General features: G+C 39.6%; 1 protein-coding gene across 3 annotated transcripts in view; it reads left to right on the top strand.

Moving 5' to 3' along the window:
• ARAP3 (ArfGAP with RhoGAP domain, ankyrin repeat and PH domain 3) overlaps positions 1–23,197 on the top strand; it is a 239,241-nt gene that overhangs the window by 50,227 nt on the left and 165,817 nt on the right. For all 3 annotated transcript variants that reach the window (XM_077266276.1, XM_077266274.1, XM_077266275.1), the window contains exon 2: positions 11,737–12,786. In XM_077266276.1, the coding sequence (XP_077122391.1) occupies positions 11,813–12,786 (974 nt within the window). In that variant the 5' untranslated portion in view covers positions 11,737–11,812. The remainder of the gene's footprint in view (positions 1–11,736; positions 12,787–23,197) is intronic.

The raw sequence follows: 23,197 nt of genomic DNA, 5'->3' as shown, positions 1-23,197 counted from the left end.
TTTTTTGCTCTTTTTTTAGTTTATTGTGAAACTTGTTTTTTGTGGAACATTAATATTAACCCAATTATAACAAAACACAATATTTTTTCCAAGATACATCTGTTTTGATCTCTTGGTCAGACATTATTTTAACATACCGTAATAGCTATTATGTATTTCCCTTTCTTGACTGAATTCATGTAAGTTTTCATTTGCCTTTTTTAATATGTTTTCTGAGAATAAAAATGGTAATAAAAAATTCAGTTATATTGGAAGGGGTTTTATTTTTCCTGAAATTACATCAGTTTGCATCTGTTGCATCTTCTAACCTTGGACAAACGGAATAAAAAACAATTTTCCGGATGGACGTCACTTATGTTATCCAGTTAACCCCTTTACTCCCCAAGCCTCTTTTCACCTTCATGATGAGGCCAAATTTTACAATTCTGACCAGTGTCAGCTTATGAGGTAATGACTTTGGAACACTTCAACGAATCCCACTGATTCTGAGTTTTTTCGTGACCATGCAGGGGTCACGTGACACAATGTGATGAGCACACATATAGATACACATGACCCCTACGTGGCATGATGCGGCCGGCTTTTATGCAGTGTGGGTATCCAGAAAAATCCCAAATGGACATGTGAACATTCCAGGGCCGATTCATCCAGCCCAGTCACGGACTGGAGTAGCATTTCTGGCTTACAAAGCACCAGCATTTTTTATGAATTTGACAGGCGGACATGACCACGCCCTATCCCGACCCTGGTTCACCTCAGTTCCGCCAATTAAGTGGAGTTGAGTCAAATTGACGGAAATAAAACGTCTGAAGTTACACAATTTTTGTAAAAGCTTTCATGAACTGGCCCCTAGATGTTTGTTGCTTGAAGAGATGTCAGAAAGCCAATTATGATGCGTTTCTGCAAAACAGTTAACACTTTCAATTAGGCCGGTGTCACACGTAACGTATTAAAAATCAGTCCGATTCTCTCGGCCGAGAGTCGCAAGAGTGTTCTCCGTATGGTCATCTGTGTGTAATCCGTTTGCAATACGATTTTAACATGAGCATTTACATAGAGTAGTTCTCTGTCATTTACACATCGTTTTAAAACTAAATATTCTACAACACACATACACATATATATAGTATGTATATATATATATATATATATATATATATATATATATACACTAGATGGAGGCCCGATGCTTTCACTTCAGGAGGGCAGTAATGTCACGATGGGGGTAGGCTTTGCATCATTGAGAATCCCCCCCATGTGCTCACCCACACTCTCACCCACTCTCTCTTTCCCCATGTGCTCTCTTCTTTGACCTGTCTACCCCATGTGCTATCCCCCTTGTCTGCTGTCTCTCTCCTTCCTGTGCTGTGTTCTCCCTGAAAATGCCTTCTTAGTTAACCTCATACACTTTGAAGTTGTAGACTCAGCGGTGTGGTCTGCTGGTTCCAATGGGTCATCTTGTGAGCATGGTATTGCTGTAAAGACTGCAGATTTCTGTTTGCGGCGCTGTTGTTGCCTAATGACATCCTGTGATAATCTAATGACTTTTGATTCAGGAGACTCATGTGCTTGACGCCTACACTTATATGCATCATTTTAGTCTCAGCGATGCTGTTGCTCTTCAAGAGTCTCATTGGCGTACTTTTTAGGAGAAGCCATATTGGTGTTGATATTTGCTTTTTAAAGGGGTTTTCCCATGAGCAAAAGTTCATTTTAAAAATTATCTGTGTCTGACCGTGTACAGAACATACCACAGCTCCTGGGCAGGGGAGGAAGCAAAAGACAATACTTGTGTACCCTAAGGCCTCACAGCACCATTAAAATCCTTGCAAAAATCCCCTAATTCTTCTTCGTTTTTTCTATTTGCTCTTAGCATTTCTTGCGAGTCTTTCTGGACCCTGCGCTTTTAAACCCCAATCCCAGATGTTGATAATCACATCTTGGAAGCCCTTGAGATTGCTAGACTGCTTTATCAGTTGCTGATTTGTGATTGGAAGCATCTGGGAGGGGTGAAAGTGTAGCCTCCCAGAGAAAACTGCTAGTCTCCCAAGCTGTGATTGACAGCATCTGGGAGAGGGTTAAAAAGCTCACATCACCGGAGAAGGGTGCGAAAAAGCTCCCAGTTGCACTCCAAGTAGAGATTTCACATACTACACTCCAAAAGCAACAAATGTGATTATCTCTGCAATTAAGTGACATAGCACAAAATGGAAAAAAGCTTCGGAATCAGGACAGCACAGGGAATTTTACAATATACACTGCTCAAAAAAATAAAGGGAACACTAAAGTACCACATCCTAAATATCTCTGAATGAATTCTTCCAGTTGCAAATTTTTATTCATTGCATAGTGGAATGTGTTCATAGCAATAAAACATGTGGCCTGTGGTCCCCACCTGCAGAAGCGCTCCTTTATTGAGGGTGTCTTGATATTTTCCAATGATTTCCATCTGTTGTCTATTCCATTTGCACAACAGCATGTGAAATTGATTGTCAAACAGTGTTGCTACCTATGTGGACAGTTTGATTTCACAGAAGTTTGATTTACTTGGAGTTATATTCTGTTATTTAAGTGTTCCCTTTATTTTCTGAGCAGTGTATTTAACTCATTTTTTGAGTGCAAGTAACAAGTCTTCTTTAAGCGTATTGCTGTATGATGCCTTTAGATAGCATTATATTCACTTCCAGGAACCATCAGTAAAGGCCTCCATATACAATATTGACCACTCCAGGGTTAAAAAGTGGAAAATGGAACATAATGACAGGTAGTGTATGAAGAATGAAGCAACTTCCTTTATTAAATGTGACTTGAAGATCTGCTGTATATTGTGAGAGGACTCCAGAGCGGTGGAATATGTAACAACAAATGCACATTGTTTTACTTTCCTGAGTTACTTGTAGGTGATCCGTCTTGTCTGGACCTTTCTGACCTCAATCATTTAGTAGCAGATGTACACAACCTCCAGAATGCTGCCAGCCATTATTGACTCACAGCAAATCTGCAATTCTGAGGTCACTTAATTCTGAAGATGAATACGTTCTTCCTGTCCATATATTAACTCCCCCACACACAGCTTATTTGTATAAATCCCACATGGCTGACCTATTTAGTGGAGCATCCTACGCATCTCTCTCCCAAGTAATTCCTATCCCAACTTTTATTATGTTCCAGTTTTCTGTTTAAAACACTGTCATACTTGCGCTTCTTTATTCATTATGGGGCATTTATCTTTCAGATTTCTCAAAAAGGAATCTGTCAGTAAAATTAATCCCCCAAAACTGTATATGTTATGAATAGTGAATCCATATAAACCTTTATATCTTTTAACTGTTGCTGCATTCCCAAGAAATGAAGTTTTTAATTCATATGAAAATTACCCATTAGGTGCTTTGGCCCTTATGGAGCACTGCACAATAGTGATGAGTGAACGTACTAGGATACGGTGTTATCCGAGCATGCTCGGGTGCTAACCAAGTGTCTTCGGCGTGCTCGAATAATATGTTCAAGTCCTCGCACCTGTCAAACATTCAGACATTCAGCCTTGAGGACTCAAACATATTTTTCGAGCCTGCTGAAGACATTCGGTTAGCACCTGTCGAACAGCCCCGAGACATGCAGTCACGAGGACTCAAACATATTTTTCAAGCACGCCGAAGACACTCGGTTAGCACATGAGCATGCTCAGATAACACCTTTTCCGAACATGTTCGCTCATCATCACTACTACACAAGCTTCTGTGTCCTGTGTTTGTTTCCTCATCTAGCACCAGCCTCTTTACCTTGATTGATAGCTCACTATTTTTGCCTGACCTCGCCCACCAGAATGAAGTTAAAACTATTAAAAGAGTGTTTTCAAGAGAACATCCAAGAACTTCCAACTGGCGCAGGTAACAGCTGATCAGCGTTGGTGTCACACTCCACTGTTTGTGACCAACATATCAAAATTTTAGACATGTGGTAGGTAAATATTTGTGAATAACTGGTGGTTAAATAGCTGAGACCTGTTTAGTCGCATAGTTGCCATTTGCACTTATTATTCGCAGACACCTTCTTGGTGTTACAGTCAGATCCAGACATATCCGTTGCCCATTTTGTGGTTGCATCTGAACCCAATGTCTTCCCATTACTGGTGCTTTCTTAGTACCTTAAAACTCGGCTTTATCTGTTCTCTAAATGTATTTTTAAAAAAATATGGTCAATGTGTCTGTAAAAAATAAAGGCCAATGTGGTTTCAAGTCCTGACCAGCTTCCTTGTCCCTTCTTTCTTCTCAACTTTGTAGCAGTTCTGCTTAAATTTCAAGAGGTGTGTACAGCCAGTAAAAAGTAAAAAAAAAAAAAATGGTTAGCAGGTTAAAAAGTAAAAAAAAAATCGTCCTCATATCATTGAAATATTATCGTCCCTGATTTTTCAATATTCCGGTCACTTGATGGTCCCCAACCGAACTCTACACACGTGGTCAAAATTGTTGGTAGCCCTCATTTAATGACAGAAAAACCCACAATGGTCACAGAAATAACTTGAATCCGGCAAAAGAAATAATAACTAAAAAATCTAGGAAAATGAACAAATGAAAGTTAGACATTGCTTTTTAACCATGCTTCCACAGAATTTAAAAAAAAATTTACTCACGAAACAGGCGTGGACAGAAATGATGGTACCCCTGAAAATAATGTGACAAAAGGGACATGTTAAATCACGGTGTGTCCACTAACTGGCGTCACAGGTGTCTACAATCTTGGAAGCAGTGAGTGGCCTGTATATAGGGCTACAGATCCTCACTGTGCTGTTTGGCGACATGGTGTGTATCACACTCAACGTAGACCAGAGGAAGCGAAGGAAAGAGTTGTCTCATGAGATTAAAAAGAAAATTATAGACAAACATGTTAAAGGTAAAAGTTATAAGACCATCTCCACGCAGCTTGATGTTCCTGTGACTACAGTTGCACATATTATTCAGAAATTTAAGATCCATGGGACTGTAGCCAACCTCCCTGGACGTGGCCGCAGGAGTAAAATTGATGACAAATCAACTTTGATGGGTAATACAAATGGTAACAAAAGAGCCCAGAAAACTTCTAAACAGATTAAAGGTGAACTTCAAGCTCAAGGAACATCAGTGTCAGATCGCACCATTCGTCGTTGTATGAGCCAAGTGGACTTCATGAGTGACGACCAAGGAGGACAGCATTGTTGAAAAAAAATCATAAAAAAAACCAGACTAGAATTTGCCAAACTACGTGTTGACAAGCCACAAAGCTTCTGGGAGAATGCCCTATGGACAGATGAGACAAAAATAGAACTTCTTGGCAAGGCACATCAGTTCTTTGTTCACAGACGGAAAAATGAAGTATATCAAGAAAAGAACACTGTTCCTACTGTGAAACATGGAGGAGGCTCTGTTATGTTCTGGGGGTACTTTGCTGCATCTGGCACTGTGTGTCTAGAATCTGTGTAGGGTACAATGAAATCTCAAGACTATCAAGGGATTCTAGAGAGAAATGTGCTGCCCAGTGTCAGAAAGCTTGGCCTCAGTCGCAGGTCATGAGTCTTGCAACAGGATAATGACCCAATACACAAAGCTAAAAACACCCAAGAATGGCCAAGAGGAAAACATTGGACTATTCTGAAGTGGCCTTCTATGAGCCCTGACCTAAATTCTATTGAGTATCTTTGGAAAGAGCTGAAATATGCCATCAGGAAAAGGCAACCTTCAAACACGAGACAATTGGAGCAGTTTGCTCTTGAGGAGTCGGCCAAAATACCTATCGAGAGTCTCATTGACAGTTAAAGGAATCGTTTGATTGCAGTGATTGCCTCAAAAGGTTGTGCAACAAAATATTAAGTTAAGGGTGCCATCATTTCTGTGCAGGCCTAATTCATAAGTTTTATTTTTTTTTTATTCTGTGGAAGCATGGTTGAAAAGCAATGTCTGAGTTTCATTTGTTCATTTTCATAGATCTTTTATTTATTATTACTTTTGTCAGATTTAAGCTATTTCTGTGACCATTGTGAGTTTTTCTGTCATTAAACGAGGGGTACCAACAATTTTGACCACGTGTGTATATTCGTCACTTAATAATCAAGTGCAGGTGATAGGAAACATCAGAGATTTCCATCTGATCAGCGGTGGGGATAGGTAACTTGAGTGTGTCTTCTTTCATCTCTTTATAAACTAAGTAGTTCTAAAAAAAAAACTATTTTCATTGTCTGGACAACCCTTTTAATGCCTTATTACTTTTACATAGACTATTTGTTAATCAGGACATTAAATTTGTAAAATTTGTGAGCTTAGACCACGGATAATTTCATGTTGTGACTTTACCAAGGAGGCTTTGACCTGGGTCCATGATAGGGTCGAAATATTGACCTATTCAAAGTTATGATACTTTTTTCGCAAAAAGCTAGTGAAGCAATAAAATAGGTTCATGTCATAAACAGGGTTTTCATTTCGTAGAAACCACCATAGACATCAGATTATTAGCAACTTTCACCAGAATGGCTAGTTGTGCCAAAAGAGGATTGTGCTGCGCATGTTGGATTTCAGTATGCCCGATCCCTTTTTCATGTTTCGACTGCCACCATATTCATAACAAAATCCATGGGTCCTGATGAAATTTGTAGGCTCTGCCAATATTGATGCCATGTGTATAGTAAGCATTGTAGTGCCCAAAAATAGATAATTGTTGCCCAAATTTGCAATATAATTTGGTCAGTGAATGTCACAACCTTCAATTAAGGATAAATCATGGTGTTAGGAGGGGCTTACTAAGAACTTCAGCACCACGTTTTAGGCATTTACAAGCACATTTGCATTGAGAAACAATATCTACATCATTAAATTGAAGGTCTTCTATCTGGCATTGTTATTCCTTTCATAGGTGTGAACCAACTGATAAATTCTATTTATCAGAATCTGTTTTTTTTGTCACCAAGCTACTTTTGTTATTTCCATAGTAAAGCTGTTTGGGTGTGATTATATTCTCACCCCCCACTTGCACTGATATCTTTAAAGTGGAAAATGTTTGGGTAGACAGATGCTTCCTCTCGGTGAAGACAACACAGCCGTAGATCTTCTTGATCATGTCCTCGTAGTAGTATAGACTGGTGGGCTGGAAATGTATTATTTTAAGCATATATTTACCATTTAATACCACAGAGAACATTGCAGAGAGTGGTCAGGGAGACTCTGCAATGCTAAAGCTAGATTTTGCTTCACCTCCTAGGGCATTAATGAGAAATGTGGAGGCAACATTTTTGGCACTGGTCATAAATGTAGCAGCAGATGTATTGTGTGGTAGCTTGGCCAGCCAAAATGATGATTGACCATGGGGGTAACTTATAACAGCTGAGAACCAGCAGTCAATGGGGCATTCTTCACTTGGGTAATGTGCATTTAGAGACTACTTTGAGTGGTGGAACCAAAAAGTTGCTGCAAGTCATATTGAAGGAAGGACCAATTTCAAATGTGCTATGGGGTCCTATAGTTCCTCGTGTCACATGTGGCTAGATTGGAGGCAGTGAACTGATTGTCCTTTCTGTATCTATCCTACAGAACTTAAAATCATTTTGTAAAGTTGCATCTTCAGAAGCGCACAGCTCCTGCATTCCTGCTTTGCCAGGAGACGTGTACTCCTGAAGATTGACCGTTTGTACCAGCTTTGCTTCTGCAGCATTGCAGAAGCATAGGGGGACTGAAACTGGCCAGATCCAGCAATCTGACCAGCTTCAGAGAGGCACGAACCCAGGTGGCACGCTCTTTGAGTAGACCACCTGGGGTCGTGCCTAGGTAACCTGTTGTATACTATTAAATTTAAAATCCCTCTATTCTTGAGAACTAGGAAGATGTTTAATAAGGGGTAAATTGCAAAGTTACTCATTTTTACAGCCACTTTGCAACTTTACCCATTTATGACCTCGCAACAAGACATTTAAGAGGCAAAGAGTGATCGAGTGCATTCTGTAACCTCTGCTGTGGGCACCAACAGAGTTAAGGTCACCATGAATATTTTGACAACTATGTCTCCCTGCTTCCCTATACATAAGAAGACTCCCTCTGTTCTCTATGAGAGAGATGTTGCAGGTTTTCTCCTAAAGGAACAAAAGGATCCGTTATCGAAAGTCAGAAGGCATTCTCTCCCCAATATCATCTCTCGGGAAAGAGTCAGGAGGAGACCCCAATACATATTTGGTGGTGATCCAATCCTGCTGAAGTTGTAGAGTTTGGCTAGCTTTTGTCTAGTGTGTGTGGGGAGTTTTAGTCTCAGTATTTCCGTTGACTTATGAGCTTCATTTACTAACTAATATCTCATTTTTGCAAGAATATTTCCTTTGCAGGGAACTAAAGACACTCCGGATTAGATATAGAAATGTCCACAAGCTGTAGACTTCCTCCTTCCTACATTTTGCTGGTAGCAGGTTGACCTCTCTCATGCCCCAGTTGGCTTGATACAAGCCTCTGTGGACTTTCTTATTTCTGTCCCCGGCTGTATGTTAAGCTCTTAGGCATACGTCTAGACACAGTCGATGTGCAAGCTATGGACATGTAAGTGCTTAGTTTCATAAATATAATGCCAGCGATGGCTCCAGGGCCAGAAATATTTTCTGGTTGTGTCATTTTGGTAGTCGTGTATACTTTTGCACATTTTGTTTGTGAGACACATTATATCCATATTTGTAGCAGGGGAGTGTAGTGACTCTGCTTGTAGAGCTTTGTTTGAAAAAAATTGCTGATATTATTCAGAATGTGAAAATTTGTCCTCAACAGTTGGTTTCCCACATGGTGGTTTTTGCTGTAGTTTCACAATTGCAGTTTTTTTTATAGCAATTGTAAAGTCATGAAAAATGCACAGAAATTGACCTAAAACTCACCTTTTTTATCAACGCTTTCCAATCTAATTTTAATCATTTTTTTACCTCCCTATTTCCGATTGTAGAGACTCATCCAAAAATCAGACCAAAGTTGTGCAAGCGGGTCAGTCGTCCTTAAAATAACCCATGTGACTAGGCCCTTTGACCACTTCTGGGGGCACCTTGTTAATAATTTTACAGCACAAAGTAAAAAAAAAAGGAACTCTTAACTCCCAGATCGGTGCTGTATCTCCCAGCAGTCACGTGATTGCTGCAGCCAATCAAAGGCTGCTGATTGGCTGCATGCTTTCAGATTACTGTTCTTTGCTGCAGAGTTTTTATAAAGGGGATCTCCGACAGTGGACAATCCCTGTAATTTTCCATCAGAAAATTGCCCTATCTACATTTGTAAGGCTAGTTTCACACTAGCGTTTTGATAAGCTGCGGAGGGCTGCGGACTTCCTCTGTGAAGCCCCGCCCACAGCCGCACCTCTGCCACTCAGCTCCGCCCACTTCCACATGTGGCCTGCGTACCTATCTTTAACATTGTGTACGCACGTCCTGCGGATGTATGCGGATGCCTCCGCATGCGTCGTTTTGACGCTGCAGAAAAAAAAAAAATTCCAACCAGCTGCGTCTTATGCGAGTCGCCGCATCGTCAAAACGATGCATGCGGAGGCATCCGCATACATCTGCACGACCTGCGTACCTAATGTTAAAGATAGGTAACAGGCCGCATGCGGAAGTGGGTGGAGCTGAGCGGCCGTGGGTGGGGCTTCACAGAGGAAGTCCGCAGCCCTCCGCAGCTCAGCAAAACGCTAGTGTGAAACTAGCCTAAATTACTTGCACAAAAACAGTTTTTGTGAATGGGCAATAATGGTGTATCCCATTGCCTCACCATCAGCACCCCTTGTGATTAGCCCTTGGAATTAATGTCACTTAGGGCGCAGACGGCCATATAAATCAGACCAAAATCGGACTGCAATGCATTGATTGACCGGTGAGGCTCCCAACCTGAGCGTGACAGCTTCATATATTTCTACACAGCTGACAAGCTTGGGTCGGGATGGTCTCGGCCAATCCAAGCATTGAGGTCCGATCTCGGTCTGATTTATACTGCCGTCTAACAGCTCCGTAAGGCCCCGTACGCCATCAGTTTTTCTTGTACATGGAGAAAAAAAAAGTTTCTTTGCTTCCTCCCATGTGACAGTCAGTGAAAATGTCATCTGAGTGTGGTCTGATTTTCCATGGACCCATAGACTTGCAATGCCGATTATGCTCAGATCAAACTTGTACGTGTCTTTGTGATTTTCCTTGAAAAATCACAGACATGTGGATGGCATAGCCACATAGACTATCCAGAAGGGGCCCGAGCCGTACTTGTAGGCAGCAACCCACATGGCGGTGATTGGTCCAGGAAAGAAAAATAAAGTTTGAATGGGGCTGTGGGATTGGGTCAAGAAGTGGTGGTAGGGGGCAGTAAAAGGGGTGTATAAAAGAAAAAGTGCTGGAGAAGGAATCATTCTTGGGATTTCTTTTTAATTCAGTTTCTCTTATGGTTGCGTTACTTATTTGCACCAGGTTTAAAATAGCAATATTTGATGAATTTTCTGCATCTATAGATATAGCATTTCTGTCTAGAGATGATTTTCCACTTTGAGTTTTTGACTTTTTGTGCCACTTTTTGTTGCAGTTCACCAATCTGACATAAACATTATTTGCAAAGCTAGCCACACCAAGATTACAACTACTTTTTAAAAGCGACACAAATAATGTAAAAAAAAAAAAAAAAGTCTAAATTTTGGCAAACTTTTAAGATATCAAACTATGACAAATTGCCTTGATACATTCCCTCCAATGTTTTCTTTAATAAACGACGTCAACATTGTAGGACTTGTCACTAAATCTGACACCAGGTTTACATTTCCTAATCTGAGGGCAGCTTAAAGTAAGAGCTGAAACCCTGATTCCAGTACTGTATCACCTACTGGGTTTCTTTCTATAGTTCTGATCAATTTTTAATTGTTAGTACTATCCATGATGAGCTTTGACAGTCTTCTGTGCATAGGCAGTATGTCTTCGAAGGCTTGCTTTCACAAGAATTCTTGGATTGACCATTACACTTAGACTCCATAGAAAATGTTGATTACAATTGATTGCAACAGTACAATACAGTAATGTGTTTTAAAAATTCAGTTTAATTATTGTAATAATAGAACACAACAGTCTGAGTGAACAGCCTCCCCCTGATGAAGTTTCCCTGAGCTGCGATACCCATGGGGTCCTCTCGCTGACATCTTAGTTGATGTTCATTCTCCCACTACTTGGATCTCATGTTATAGGTTCAGTATACTTTATACAACTAGATATCACTTTGTGACTGGTATTAGGGTAGTACAAGGTTAGCATTTGTCTTATATTATATATTTGCTTGTGGTGGTCACTAGGGAATCTTAGTATTTAATATACTTTGGCACTTGCACTTTATTTATTAGCTTACATTGTATTTGACTTGATATAGACACGTTTCTTTTTTTGTCTAATTTAAAACAACTTTATTGATATTACTACGGATTGTTATTCATTTTGCAGTTTATTTTCTAGTATAATTATATATGTGCAGTTATTTTGGAGAATATTATTTAGATACTCATATTGTGTCAGTGATGTAGCTCGTTTTTAATTTGGTTTTACTCATGAATTGTTGCTTTAATAAACTATATATACCTTCTAGGAGTACACATTGCTATGTTTATTGTCTTTTTCTTTTTTTTTTGCTCTATTATATTTCATTACTAATGTAGCACTCTTGGTTATTTCGTATATACTAGAGGAAGTGCATCTTTTTCGACTATAGATGTCTGAGTTTGATTCTTTTTTCTTTCTAGATTCCTCCTGCTCATTTTGTGAAAATGCTCAGTTGGCGCTTTATCTGGTAGAAGCTGATTGTTGGCCAGTTTGGCCATGATGTCCACTGCTGATGAAGAGGCGGATATTGCAGACTGGCTTTGTGCCATCCATTTGGAGAGATACCAGGACAGCTTCAGGCAGCATGGCTACCACAGAGTTAGAGATATTTTGTCTGTTGACAATGAGGTCCTTCAACAAATTGGTGTTGGTGCCACCGGTCACAGGAAGAGAATAATTAGCCGATTGAGAAACAATTCTGGTGACTCAAACTTACTTTTCTTTTCAAGTTCCATGGAGAAAACAGAGTCTCTTGATTTTCCAAGTAGAGATGAAAAAGACAGCAGCTCTGGTAATGAAAATCACACAGATGGAAAAATGGTTTATACGGAACCAATGGTCAGGCCAGTGCCAAAACCAAGAACTGTGTTCAATAAAAGTGGTACAACGATGAGTAAGGAGTTTGTAGGAGCAATAACGTCCAATGCCACCACCACATCATCATCTGCTTGTGTAGAACATAATTCAATCACCACTAAAAAGGCTTCTTCTCTTCAGGAAACAACTGTTCCAAGAGGAAGCAGCTTGGAATCTGAGAGCTGTAATTCATGTCCAGAGCTGAAGTCAGGAGGGGTGGAGATGGAGGCTGGACCTTCTAGGTATACTTCCGCTGGGGTTGGGAAACCTTTTCATCCCATTCCTTTTCTCACTGTGCGTCAGAACAAAGAAACTTCACAGACTGGTTCATCTTACCAGCAGTACAAGGTCCAGATGGAAGCGGATACCATACAGTGTTCTCCATTATCGATTTTACCTTCCTTTGCTGGAAGTACAGAGGAAGTCACGTCCTTTTCAACCAGTCCTCCATCTCCACAGGAAACACTAACAATGATATCCAATGAAATCTACTCTGGGTTTGGTCCTAGGACTGACTCTCTCAGCTGTGCTACAGATATTAAAACACCACAAATATATTTAAATCCCCCTGACATGATTAAGCAAGAAACAACATCAACAGCAGAAAGTATAAAGTAAGTACAATTTTGAAACTCTTCTATGTAAACTTTGCAAACAACTTAAAATTTCTCTGAAAAAAATATAATTAAAATTTTAATTTATAATTTGCTTTAAAAAATAATTGCAATTCACATCTGATACTGTTCATGTGTCAAAATTAGATTTTTTTTTAATATTTAGTCATATTTAATTTGACAAATGTGTGTATCCCTTGTTGTGAGTTTTATTGGTATGCATATACACATTATATAGTGTGTATATAACATATACCTATATTCTTTTTACACTGTGCATACTAAATTTAGTATGCTGCATGTGCTATTGAATAGAGTGAGAAATGATAAAAAAAAAAAATCTAAAAAAAATGTGCAGTTAAGTGGGGAAAACTAACAAGGGGATTTTTAATTAACCCTATTTTAATACTAGTTTTATATCTCATACATTATTATTTCTAAATAACACTACGGTATAATAAATTTTCTGCTGTAAATAGTAAAACGCTTTTTAGTGCAATCTCTATTTTATATTAATTAACTTTTTTTATTTTATATACTGTAGGGTAGGATAGGAGGAAGTTAATATATTAGGTACATATAGGTCTTTTGTGCTGGGAACATTGGGTTCTGACAGATAAGTATACAGAGGGAGCCAACCATGGAAGTCTAAGATAGTTTCCTGGAGCCAATGGTTAAGGAAAGGGTGGAGATTACTTTACAGCTGGAAACAGACAATTGAAGGAAGTCTTGACCTTGCCGAAATTATAATAATGACTTTACATAACTTGTTAAAGGCACTAGCTACACCCAAGCAATGCATGCTTTGACGAGAACGATGCTTATATATTTCTCATGAAAATAAGAATTTGATTTTTCTATACCCTCGACAACATTGCATGTATGGATAATCGGCACTGCTGCAACAAAAGCAGGGTGGATGCATATTGTTACTTCATCGTGAATAGCAATTAAAGCTGATTAGTGGCTGCTTCATTTAGATCACCGCAGATGAAGAATTCAACTCTAAAACCAGTCCAAATGAGGAACATGCCGTCACCAACGCCAGGAAGCATGCGAGATGGTGCTTGTCCAAGACCAGCTCCTGTAGGAATTTCTGCTTCTCCAACTACTTCGCGATTGAGGACTACTGCTCCAGGGAGACAACTGCCTTTTGGTAATCAAACCCAACTACTTCCAAACCATAAAAGGAGTACAGTACCTGTTACATTTTCTACTGCTTCATTACGACCAACTCCTGTGGGAGATTCTGGGTCACCAAGGCTTCCAAGAACAGGACAGATTGCTTTCCCTCGTCCTCCACCAATTGGGCATTCTGCATCTCCAATGTTGCCTCGTGTGAGAAATTCTCCTCCACAAAGAACAGAGAGTCCACAGAATGATGATATTTCTTTACCACCATTGACTAATCCTACATCTTCCAAACACGTGAAAAAGAAGCAGTCTGCAGTGCGACAAGAAGTAGCAGGAAAAACATCATTACAAAGACAGCAATCTATCTCAAAAAACACATCACGTCCTGCACAAGTCATTAGAAAAAAATCCTCAGGATCTCCTCCTGGGGTGAATGACATTTTACAAAGGCCAACTCCAGTGGGAAATGCTGGTTCTTCTAACACACCAGCCATTAGTGCTGTATCCCAGAAATCATTTTTGTTGAGGTACGCAACTCCACCAAAACCTACAGTGCTGAAAAGTGTCTTAGGAGCAAATTTGGGTCTACACAAACCTGTCTTTCATACACAATCACATGTAGCAGAACCTGAATCTATGAATAATGCTGTCACGTCTACCAACCATATGTCAAAGAGACCCACAACTATAGGAATTTCTCCATCTTCAACTCTTAAAAAGTCATTTACTAAGAAGCCTGCTCTAAATATCCCATCACCAAAAACAGCAGTGAGCAGTTTGCCTAAACTGAGACCTAAAGAATCAAAACAAGAATCAAAACTGGAAGAACTTAATGTTTCACATCAGGGATCTTATGAAACTGTTGCTGTACCAAAAGCTAAGCCAGATGGATTGTTGCCAAGGACAAAATGTATAGTGACTTTGGCCACACAAAAAGTAAAAGCTGCAAGAAATGATTCATCTCTCCGGCCAATAGAGACCGAACAATGTTCTGGTGATAGAACAAAAGTGAAGGGAAGCAAGTTCTCATTGAAGCAGAAACCAGCTGAAACATATGGACTATCAATACAGAAATCTGCAGGAAGTGTGACTTTCCAGAGGCCAAAGCAAACAGGAAACACTGGTTCACAACCGCCTAAATGCAGGAATGTTGTGTCAAGTACAAAAAACTTACAGCCAAGTAGTGCTTTGCCAAGGCCACTAGGGAATGCCGAGGTAACAAAGCCTTTAAGTAATTCTGGAATGTCCCTATCAAAGGTGATCAAGAATATACCATCAGCAAGATCTAAGCAAAAGGATGTGAAAGTGACAAACACGATAAGACCACAACCAGTGGGAAATACAGCAGCTAGCATATCTAAATCAAAGAGCACGGTCTCATTAAACAATGGAAAGATATCTGAAGGAATTGTTCGAACTCCACCGAAAAAAATAGCCAGCAACCTTTTGCCAAGGTTACCATTCATGCAAAAGAAGTCTTCTAGTAAAATGTCTCTCCTGAAAACTTCATCTTCTAGAGCAGGAGGGAACAATTATTTAGTCTGTTCTCCAGGAAAAAAAATTCCCTCAAATGTTCCAGGAGAGGAGGGTGATACAAGCGGCAATGGATTACTATCTTCTTCAATTGATGAAAGCCTTGACTTGCATAAAACATATAGAGATTCTTGGGATGTGGATTTAACCGAAGAGTCTTTGGAAGCAGCACTACGGGCAAGTGCCACCACATTTAACCCAATTCAGGATGAGCATCTAGTTCTTGTAAGACCAAGGTTATTGGGATCCCAATTAAGTGATGAATTTTTCGAGCAGCAATATCGAATTTCTAAGACAAATGATGGATAGTGATTAAATATCCACTTTTTTTGGAACTGTACAGAAGACAGAAATATGTTATGTTCTTTCCTACCTAAAAAATTACGTCAGTTTGGCAGCTTCATATTGGTATCAATGCTTGATTTTTGTATGTTGCATAATTTGGGATTTTTAAGCTTCTGTTGTTGTTTCTGGATCTCTATTGTTTTTATAGTAGATACACTGGGCAAAATGGCCAAATGTCTCCCTGGGCAATCCTAGTTGCATTGGCGGTGTTGTATTTTGAAATATTCTCCTTTAACATCTGTAGTTGTACCTGTCTTGGAATTGATGTGGATTGGGAGCTGAGTACATCCAACCTGGCCCACTAAAAACTACAACTGTAAAAGCCCTTTGGGTTTCATTTCCACATATAATGCGTGTGAAAATTTATAGATGTGAACTTCTCATTTTATATATATTTTCTTTGTTCCTGGGGAAGCCCCACCTTTGGAAACACATTAAGATATATTATGTAAAGTTAATTAGTAGCAACTTCCTTATATACTGTTGTCGGCATTGTTCCTTTTTTGAGAATGTTAATAATAAAATATAGGACTAGGACTAGGGTTTGCGATACCCATGGCATGAGCAAGCACAGCCTCCAAAAAATAGTCTGTATTTTACCAATGGGTCTATAGGGCAAATCACAACTAGTGTAGTTTGCGGAAAGCGTAAGTGTAAATGAACAGGGTTCCTACTCATGGAAGGATTTAGAAAACCTAGTGCTTTTCTTAAATATATTCTAAAATATGACTTTGTATTACTTATTTTAGTTCCACTACTGGATAGTGGAGAAACATGGCTATAGATGTTTTGGGTTTTTTAAGTTTTCAACTATTTTATAAATGAAATCTCTATTTTTGTATATTTTTTTTTATTAAAAAAAATTGAAAACAAGAATATGTAATACATATGTGTATAGAATTTTTAACTTTGAGAGTATAATTTTAAAATGCTAATTCCTCTTTCTTGCACTTTTCTAATTGTTGTCATATACTGTAGTTTGTAATTTGTGCATGGCTTTGCTGTTTTGGTATTGGGCCATAGCTTTTAGGAAGTAAATAGACTTTGTAGTTCTCAACACTTCTCGTTTTTTAATGCATTTATTTTTTTATTTTTTTTTTCAATTAAAGGGATAGTCATTTCTTCAAGACAGCTCCTTTTAATTTGCCTGATAGGGAAAAAGACATATAATGCTACATTTCCCCTGCAGAGGCCATAGGGGTACCTGCTGTTGTAATACCACACTTCCCCTGCAGTGGCCATAGGGGTAGGAGTACCTGCTGTTATTATATTCACAAGTAGCATTTTTGTAGTATTTTAATTTTCTGTAGCCAAAACCTTCACTCTTGGCAATAAAATTGCTGAGTATAAAAATCCAGCTATTTGCTGCATTGTGTGATTTTGTGTTAATAAAGTTAGTTGCATTCACCAAAAATGCTGCAAAAATGCAGCACAGCACGAAGGTTAAGTTCTTTTTTTTGCAGCATTTTTCGATGGGTTAAAAAAAGGCTACAAAAATGATGAAAGAATTGAGATGCTGCCAATTTTCGAAAACCATAGTGCTCAAATTCAGTCAGTAAAAAATAACCTGCGAGTGCACGAGATTTCTAAAATCTCCTCGCTTTAGCTGGTACTGTAAAACACAACTTCTTTTCAGCAGCACAAAATGCTGGAAAAAGAATGCCACTTATGAACGTAGCCGTAATTGTAAAAGTTAGTGAGTAGCAAGAGAAGCCAGTCTGTTTTCAGTAAGGCTTCTTTGGTCAGACCTTGCTCAAGCCACTGAGGTTAGTAGAATCTTTAGGAAGCCCAGGTATTTAATATTAAACAGATTTCTCATTTTCCAATTTTCCTAATTTTCAAGCAACTTTTTGAAATTTACCACTTCTTAAATACTGAAAAATCCCCTCCGTTCTCAAGAACTGAGGAATTTTTAATGTCTTTATTTATTGCTCATTGTTTAGTTACCTGGCCACATCTGCAGTTTATCATCTGTGGCCGGACTACTAGGTCTTAGGCAAAGAGCACAGAGAGTGCAGCAAATACAAGTGCTGCTTTGAAGGTGGCCAGATCACTGGATCTGGTCACATTTAGAGCTCCTGTGCTCTTCCACTCCTGCAGAGTCAAAGCTACAATTGTAGAGTGCATAGTCTGGACCAATTATGCCACCATGCTACTGGTTCAGACTGCTACTCATCCGGAGTGCCTGACCCTACATCAAGCATGAAGCTTGGAGACAGGGGAACACTGTGCTCCTGAAGACAGAATTTGAGGAAACCCCTTTGAATGCATTCATAGGGACATCGTCTTCAATGCTCATGATGTGGCTTTCTTTGCCTGGTTGTAGCATTGGAGAGTGCATTGTCTAGACCAATGATGCCACCATGCTGCTGGTCCAGATTGCTACTCATCCTGAGTGATTGACCCAACATCAAGCACGAAGCTTGAAGAAAGGGGAATTCTGTGTTCCTGAAGACAGAATTTGAGGAAACCCCTTTGAATGCATTCATAGGAACATCGTCTTCATTGCTCATGATGTGGCTTTCTTTGCCTGGTTATAATCTCAGAGTGTTTGCCAAGTAGGTTGAGAACCATAGTCAGGTCAAGTCAAGTCAGTAATAGAAGGTTCAGGAGGGTTATCCAAGGCAAATAAGAAGGTCAGGCCTTAAATACCATAAGTCTCGGAACAGCAAGCAAAGACTTCTAGGGCCAATACACAGTTCAGGAATCTAAGGGTAGATCCAAAAGGAGTTTTAAGGAGAAATCTGGGTTGGTACACTAAAATTTAATAAGTGGACCAGGGTATGGAGACAGTGGCTGGCTTGTGGCAATAGGCATTGGATAGGAAGTAGGCAATCCTGATTGGTCATTGATCCCGTTCAGTAATTGTTAGATTGTGTCATCTGATTGCTCAGCCAACTGGACCTACTGATTGACCAACACTGCTGTCTGTTAAAGCAGCCCAAATGCCTTAAAGGATTTTTCCACTACTCGGACAATCCCTTCTCAATCACCATGTTTCCCCTTTATAAAATAACTATACTCACCTCCAGTGTGGGCGCCGTTCCAGGGGTGTCTGCTCTCCTGGGGCTAATGTGACATTCTCATGTTACACAATCCCAGAAGCCAACCAGCGGTCTCTTCGCTCTCCCCTTTTTCAGAAAAATTCCAGAGGAGATGAGAAAGCAGAGGCAACTCTGACTTCCTTCAGATGTTTCATTTGTTTGAGTTGTCCGAAGGAGGGGAGATTGAAGTGGCCGCCGATTGGCTACAGTTATGGCATGACATAACGAGTCGGGAGAGCTGACGCCGACACCGCTGGAACAGCCCCCACACTGGAGGTGAGTATAGGCGTTATTATTTTATAAGGGGGAACATGGTGGTTGAGAAGGAGATGTCTTAGAAGAGGACAGTTCCTTGAAGTACTGCACAAGTGCATCTTCACCAGCATGGCGGAGTAAACTAATTCAATGGCACCTGGCAAGGAAGATCAGTGCAGGAACTGGGCAAGGTAAGTTTGTAACAGTCGTGAAGTTACAGCTATGGATATACATATGAATGGAGTTTCCTTTTTCTATCTCTAAGCAACATTTTCTCTAAGGCTACTTTCACACTAGCGTTTTTTGCAATACGTCGCAATGCGTCGTTTTGGCGAAAAAACACATCCTGCAAAAGTGCTTGCAGGATGCGTTTTTTCACCATTGACTAACATTAGCGACGCATTTGCGACACATTGCCACACGTCGCAACCGTCGTGCGACGTGTTGTGGCGGACCGTCGGCTGCAAAAAACGTTACATGTAACGTTTTTTGCTGCCGTCGGACCGCCATTTCCGACCGTGCATGCGCGGCCGGAACTCCGCCCCCACCTCCCCGCACCTCACAATGGGGCGGCGGATGCGCTGGAAAAATGCATCCGCTGCCCCCGTTGTGCGGCGTATACAACGCTAGCGTCGGTACGTCAGCCCGACTCACTGCGACGGGCCGAGTACGATGCTAGTGTGAAAGTAGCCTAAGCCATCTTGAAAAATAAAAAAAGGATTTTTTTTCTTAGTACATTGGGTTTATCTATTTGTATGATTTCAATGGGAGCTCTAGTCAAACATATTGCGTAAAATGAATGTTAAATTGCATTATTGTTTTAACCATTTGCTTAACTGTATGCATTTCTTCATGATCCGTATAGCAAAAATGTGGTATCATTGCAACTTTTCATAAACTATTGCTGATGTGTCTATGTACAATGTTTCTATGTTTTCTTCTCTCTGAAGTAATAAATGATCTGAGTGCTTGTTGGCATGGTAGAAAGAAATCTCTTGTAGCATCTTTGCTCTATCCATACAGGCTTTATCGACATGCTATAATAATATACAGGCGACTTTGACCTCCCACTTAGATTCCAGTGTTATAGTTATAGCGAATGATTGGCAATAATTGATGAAATTCATGCTAAGAAAGCTATTTCATTATAGAAATGATTGCATGATTAATATTTTGTATTCAGATTCTACATATAGAACCATATCGGTTGTATATTGTGTCACATTAAATGGGAACTGTACTTTCAACAACAAAAAAACAATAGTACATGAACGAATAGTACACGTTAATATAAGACACTTTGTAAGACATCTCTTCAGATAAATCTTTTATTTCCACTGATGAGACATTTCTTATCCTTTTCCCCTGCTTCCTGAACTCATAATTCACTGTGAAATATACGACTCATATCTGCCAATACAGTGAGGCGTCAAGTTATAGGGGTTATTAAATTCTGTATAAAGGGGAGTTGGAAGGAAGAGAGAGTAGCATAGTGAAAAGCAGAGGAACAGATTGGGCAGATTTTTACCTGGTTTATCCCAGTGCTGGATTCATATATACTCTGCTCAGTACAACTTTATAATTTCATCCATACCGCTGCTGCTTTTGTCTCTGTACAAACAAAAGAAAAAAGAGCAGGAGTCCCTATTTCTGTGAGTTTAGAATATGAGCGAGTCTCCATCCACCAGATCTACTTCAATCTATGCCAGTGTGGGATTCACATCTATTCTGCTCAGTACAGCTGTATCATTTCCTCCATGCCTCTGCTAATTTTGTCTGTGAACAAACTAAGGAAAAAAGCCGGAGTCCCTATTTCTTTGAGTTTAACGTATGAGAGTGAGTCTCCAACCACCAGGTTTAAGTCAGTCTATAGCAGTGCTGGATTCACATCTATTGTGCTCAGTACAGCTGTATAATTTCCTTCATGCCTCTGCTACTTTTTCTCTGTGTAAACTAGAACTATTTCTGTGTGAATAGTGTGTGGGAGCAAGTCTCCAACCACCAGGTCAGAGTCAATTGCAAACTGTAGATAGAGCCTAGAAATGGGAAAAACTTGTGAAAATTGCAGGATACAATTCATATAATGACAAGAAATAGTGTTATTCCTGATGTATTTGATTCTGAAAAGTTACTTGAAAGTATAGTTCCCCTTTAAGTTGGTGGACCCTGATAAAGGTTTTACCTTGGGGCCCACAAGCCTATGACCAATGCCGAATAATCTTTATAGCATGTAGAAAGAACCTGGCCATTGTGGAACCGCTGAGTATGCCATGTGCAATCTTCTTATTACCTTTTTGTTTTTTTACTCTGTAGCATGCATTCACGTATTCTACAAATATTCCAATCTCTCCATCCTTTTCAGCCATCATACATCGATATGTAATGTTTTGCATTCTCTAGGTATAGCTGCAAAGAAGTTCATAAAAATAAATTTGCATTTCTTGATCATTGATTGCTGTCATTTATAACACATAGATATTTCTTTATTGTTTTGTTTGTGTCTGGTCGATATTAAGTAATAAAACATTACATACTAATGCCAATTTTGTGGGTGCTTTTGCATTATTAGTATTGTAATAATTATATGAATATTCCATATAAACAGATTGCATACTTTGTATTGTGTAGTATTTTCTGCATTTGTGGTATTGGTGTTTGGCTAGATCTCTTTTTTGGGGTGGAATGGAAGAAGGGCAATTAATAGAGTCTGCCTTGTTTGGCAGAATTGATGTAAAATTGAATACATTCACACATTTTTAAACAAAATGTAAAAACATTTTTTGGCGCAAATGGACAATAATTAAGTTTTTTACCTTATTTCTCTATCCAAGATCTATGAAAGGGTGATTCATAAAATGTTAACACCTTTATCGCGGCTCTCCTCTCTGAGCAAATAATTCATCATTACAAGGATTTTGAACCTGGGGATATTGAACTCGCTTTTTTCCCACTCTTTTTTTCTCTAACAGTTCCATAGACAATGAATGGAGCGGTGGTCACATGTGTTCTCCCGCTACTTTTAATACTGTGCTCAACAGAGCCTGGTTCCTGGAAGCCAGAGGTAGGAACTGCACCAATCAGTAAGTTATCCCTTAACTATGGCAGGAGTTTGCAACCTGTAGCTCGAGAGCCACATGTGGATTGGGAGCTCATGATACATGGCTCACAGTAGACTGCCGATATGGTGCATCAGCACCAAGTCTAGCCTACTGCTATGAAGAAGGTCTCCAGATGATGACTTTTGTGAGTAGCCCTGCACAGAAGAGCAGATATGGATGCACATATAATGGCCTAGGGGTTGAAGAGGTAAATTAAGTGTGGTAAGGTGGAGATAGGATGATACTTCCAGTCAGAGTAGGTGATTGAAGCTGGATGACATAATGTGGTAGTAGGAGAGGGGAAGACGGAAATTTGAAGCTCACAACGTTAATGACTCCAGTTCTCTGAAAGAGTTCATCCGGTGGGTGCGGTATCCATTGGTGGTTGCAGCCATAGGGAAGAGAAGAGGAGGAAATTCATTGGCACATCCCAACCAGATAATTAATTGGATTTTTATTTAGTCAGTTTAAAAAGGTTAAAACAGACCTCGAAACCTAATGTGTTTCTGGTGTACAACGACACTCTTACTCATAAGATGTGTTTGGAGGAGAGCTTGATGGGAAAATGCGAAATGGGTTACAGAGGGAACCTCTGGACGTAAGTATACTGCCTTAGGGTAATTTCTATGGATAAGCTTTGGTTGTCATTAGGGATGAGTGGACCCGTGAAAGTATGGGTTATGTCCAAAGTTCGGTTTGGGTACCAGAACTTTACCCAAGCTTGAACATGAACCCGAACTCGATTGAAATGTATGGGGACCTGAACTTCAGAGCTGGAAATCTTTCTCTCTCTTGGGGACCAGTGCTCTATCGAAAGGAAATAACTTTCGAGCCTAGATAGACCAATAACGTAAAAAAAAAGTTAGTCGCTTGTGCAAGTTTTGTAGCAGAAAAAAGTCGCAAATTTTACAAAAACAAAATGCAACTTTCTCGATTTAACTTCACTGTTGCCATTTTAAAAAAAAGTGGAATAGGCTTTTGTTAAAGGGTGGAATGCACCAC

Source organism: Ranitomeya variabilis, chromosome 5 (assembly GCF_051348905.1).
Source record: "Ranitomeya variabilis isolate aRanVar5 chromosome 5, aRanVar5.hap1, whole genome shotgun sequence".
Classification (NCBI taxonomy): domain Eukaryota; kingdom Metazoa; phylum Chordata; class Amphibia; order Anura; family Dendrobatidae; genus Ranitomeya; species Ranitomeya variabilis.
This window is presented reverse-complemented; position numbering and strand designations above follow the sequence as displayed.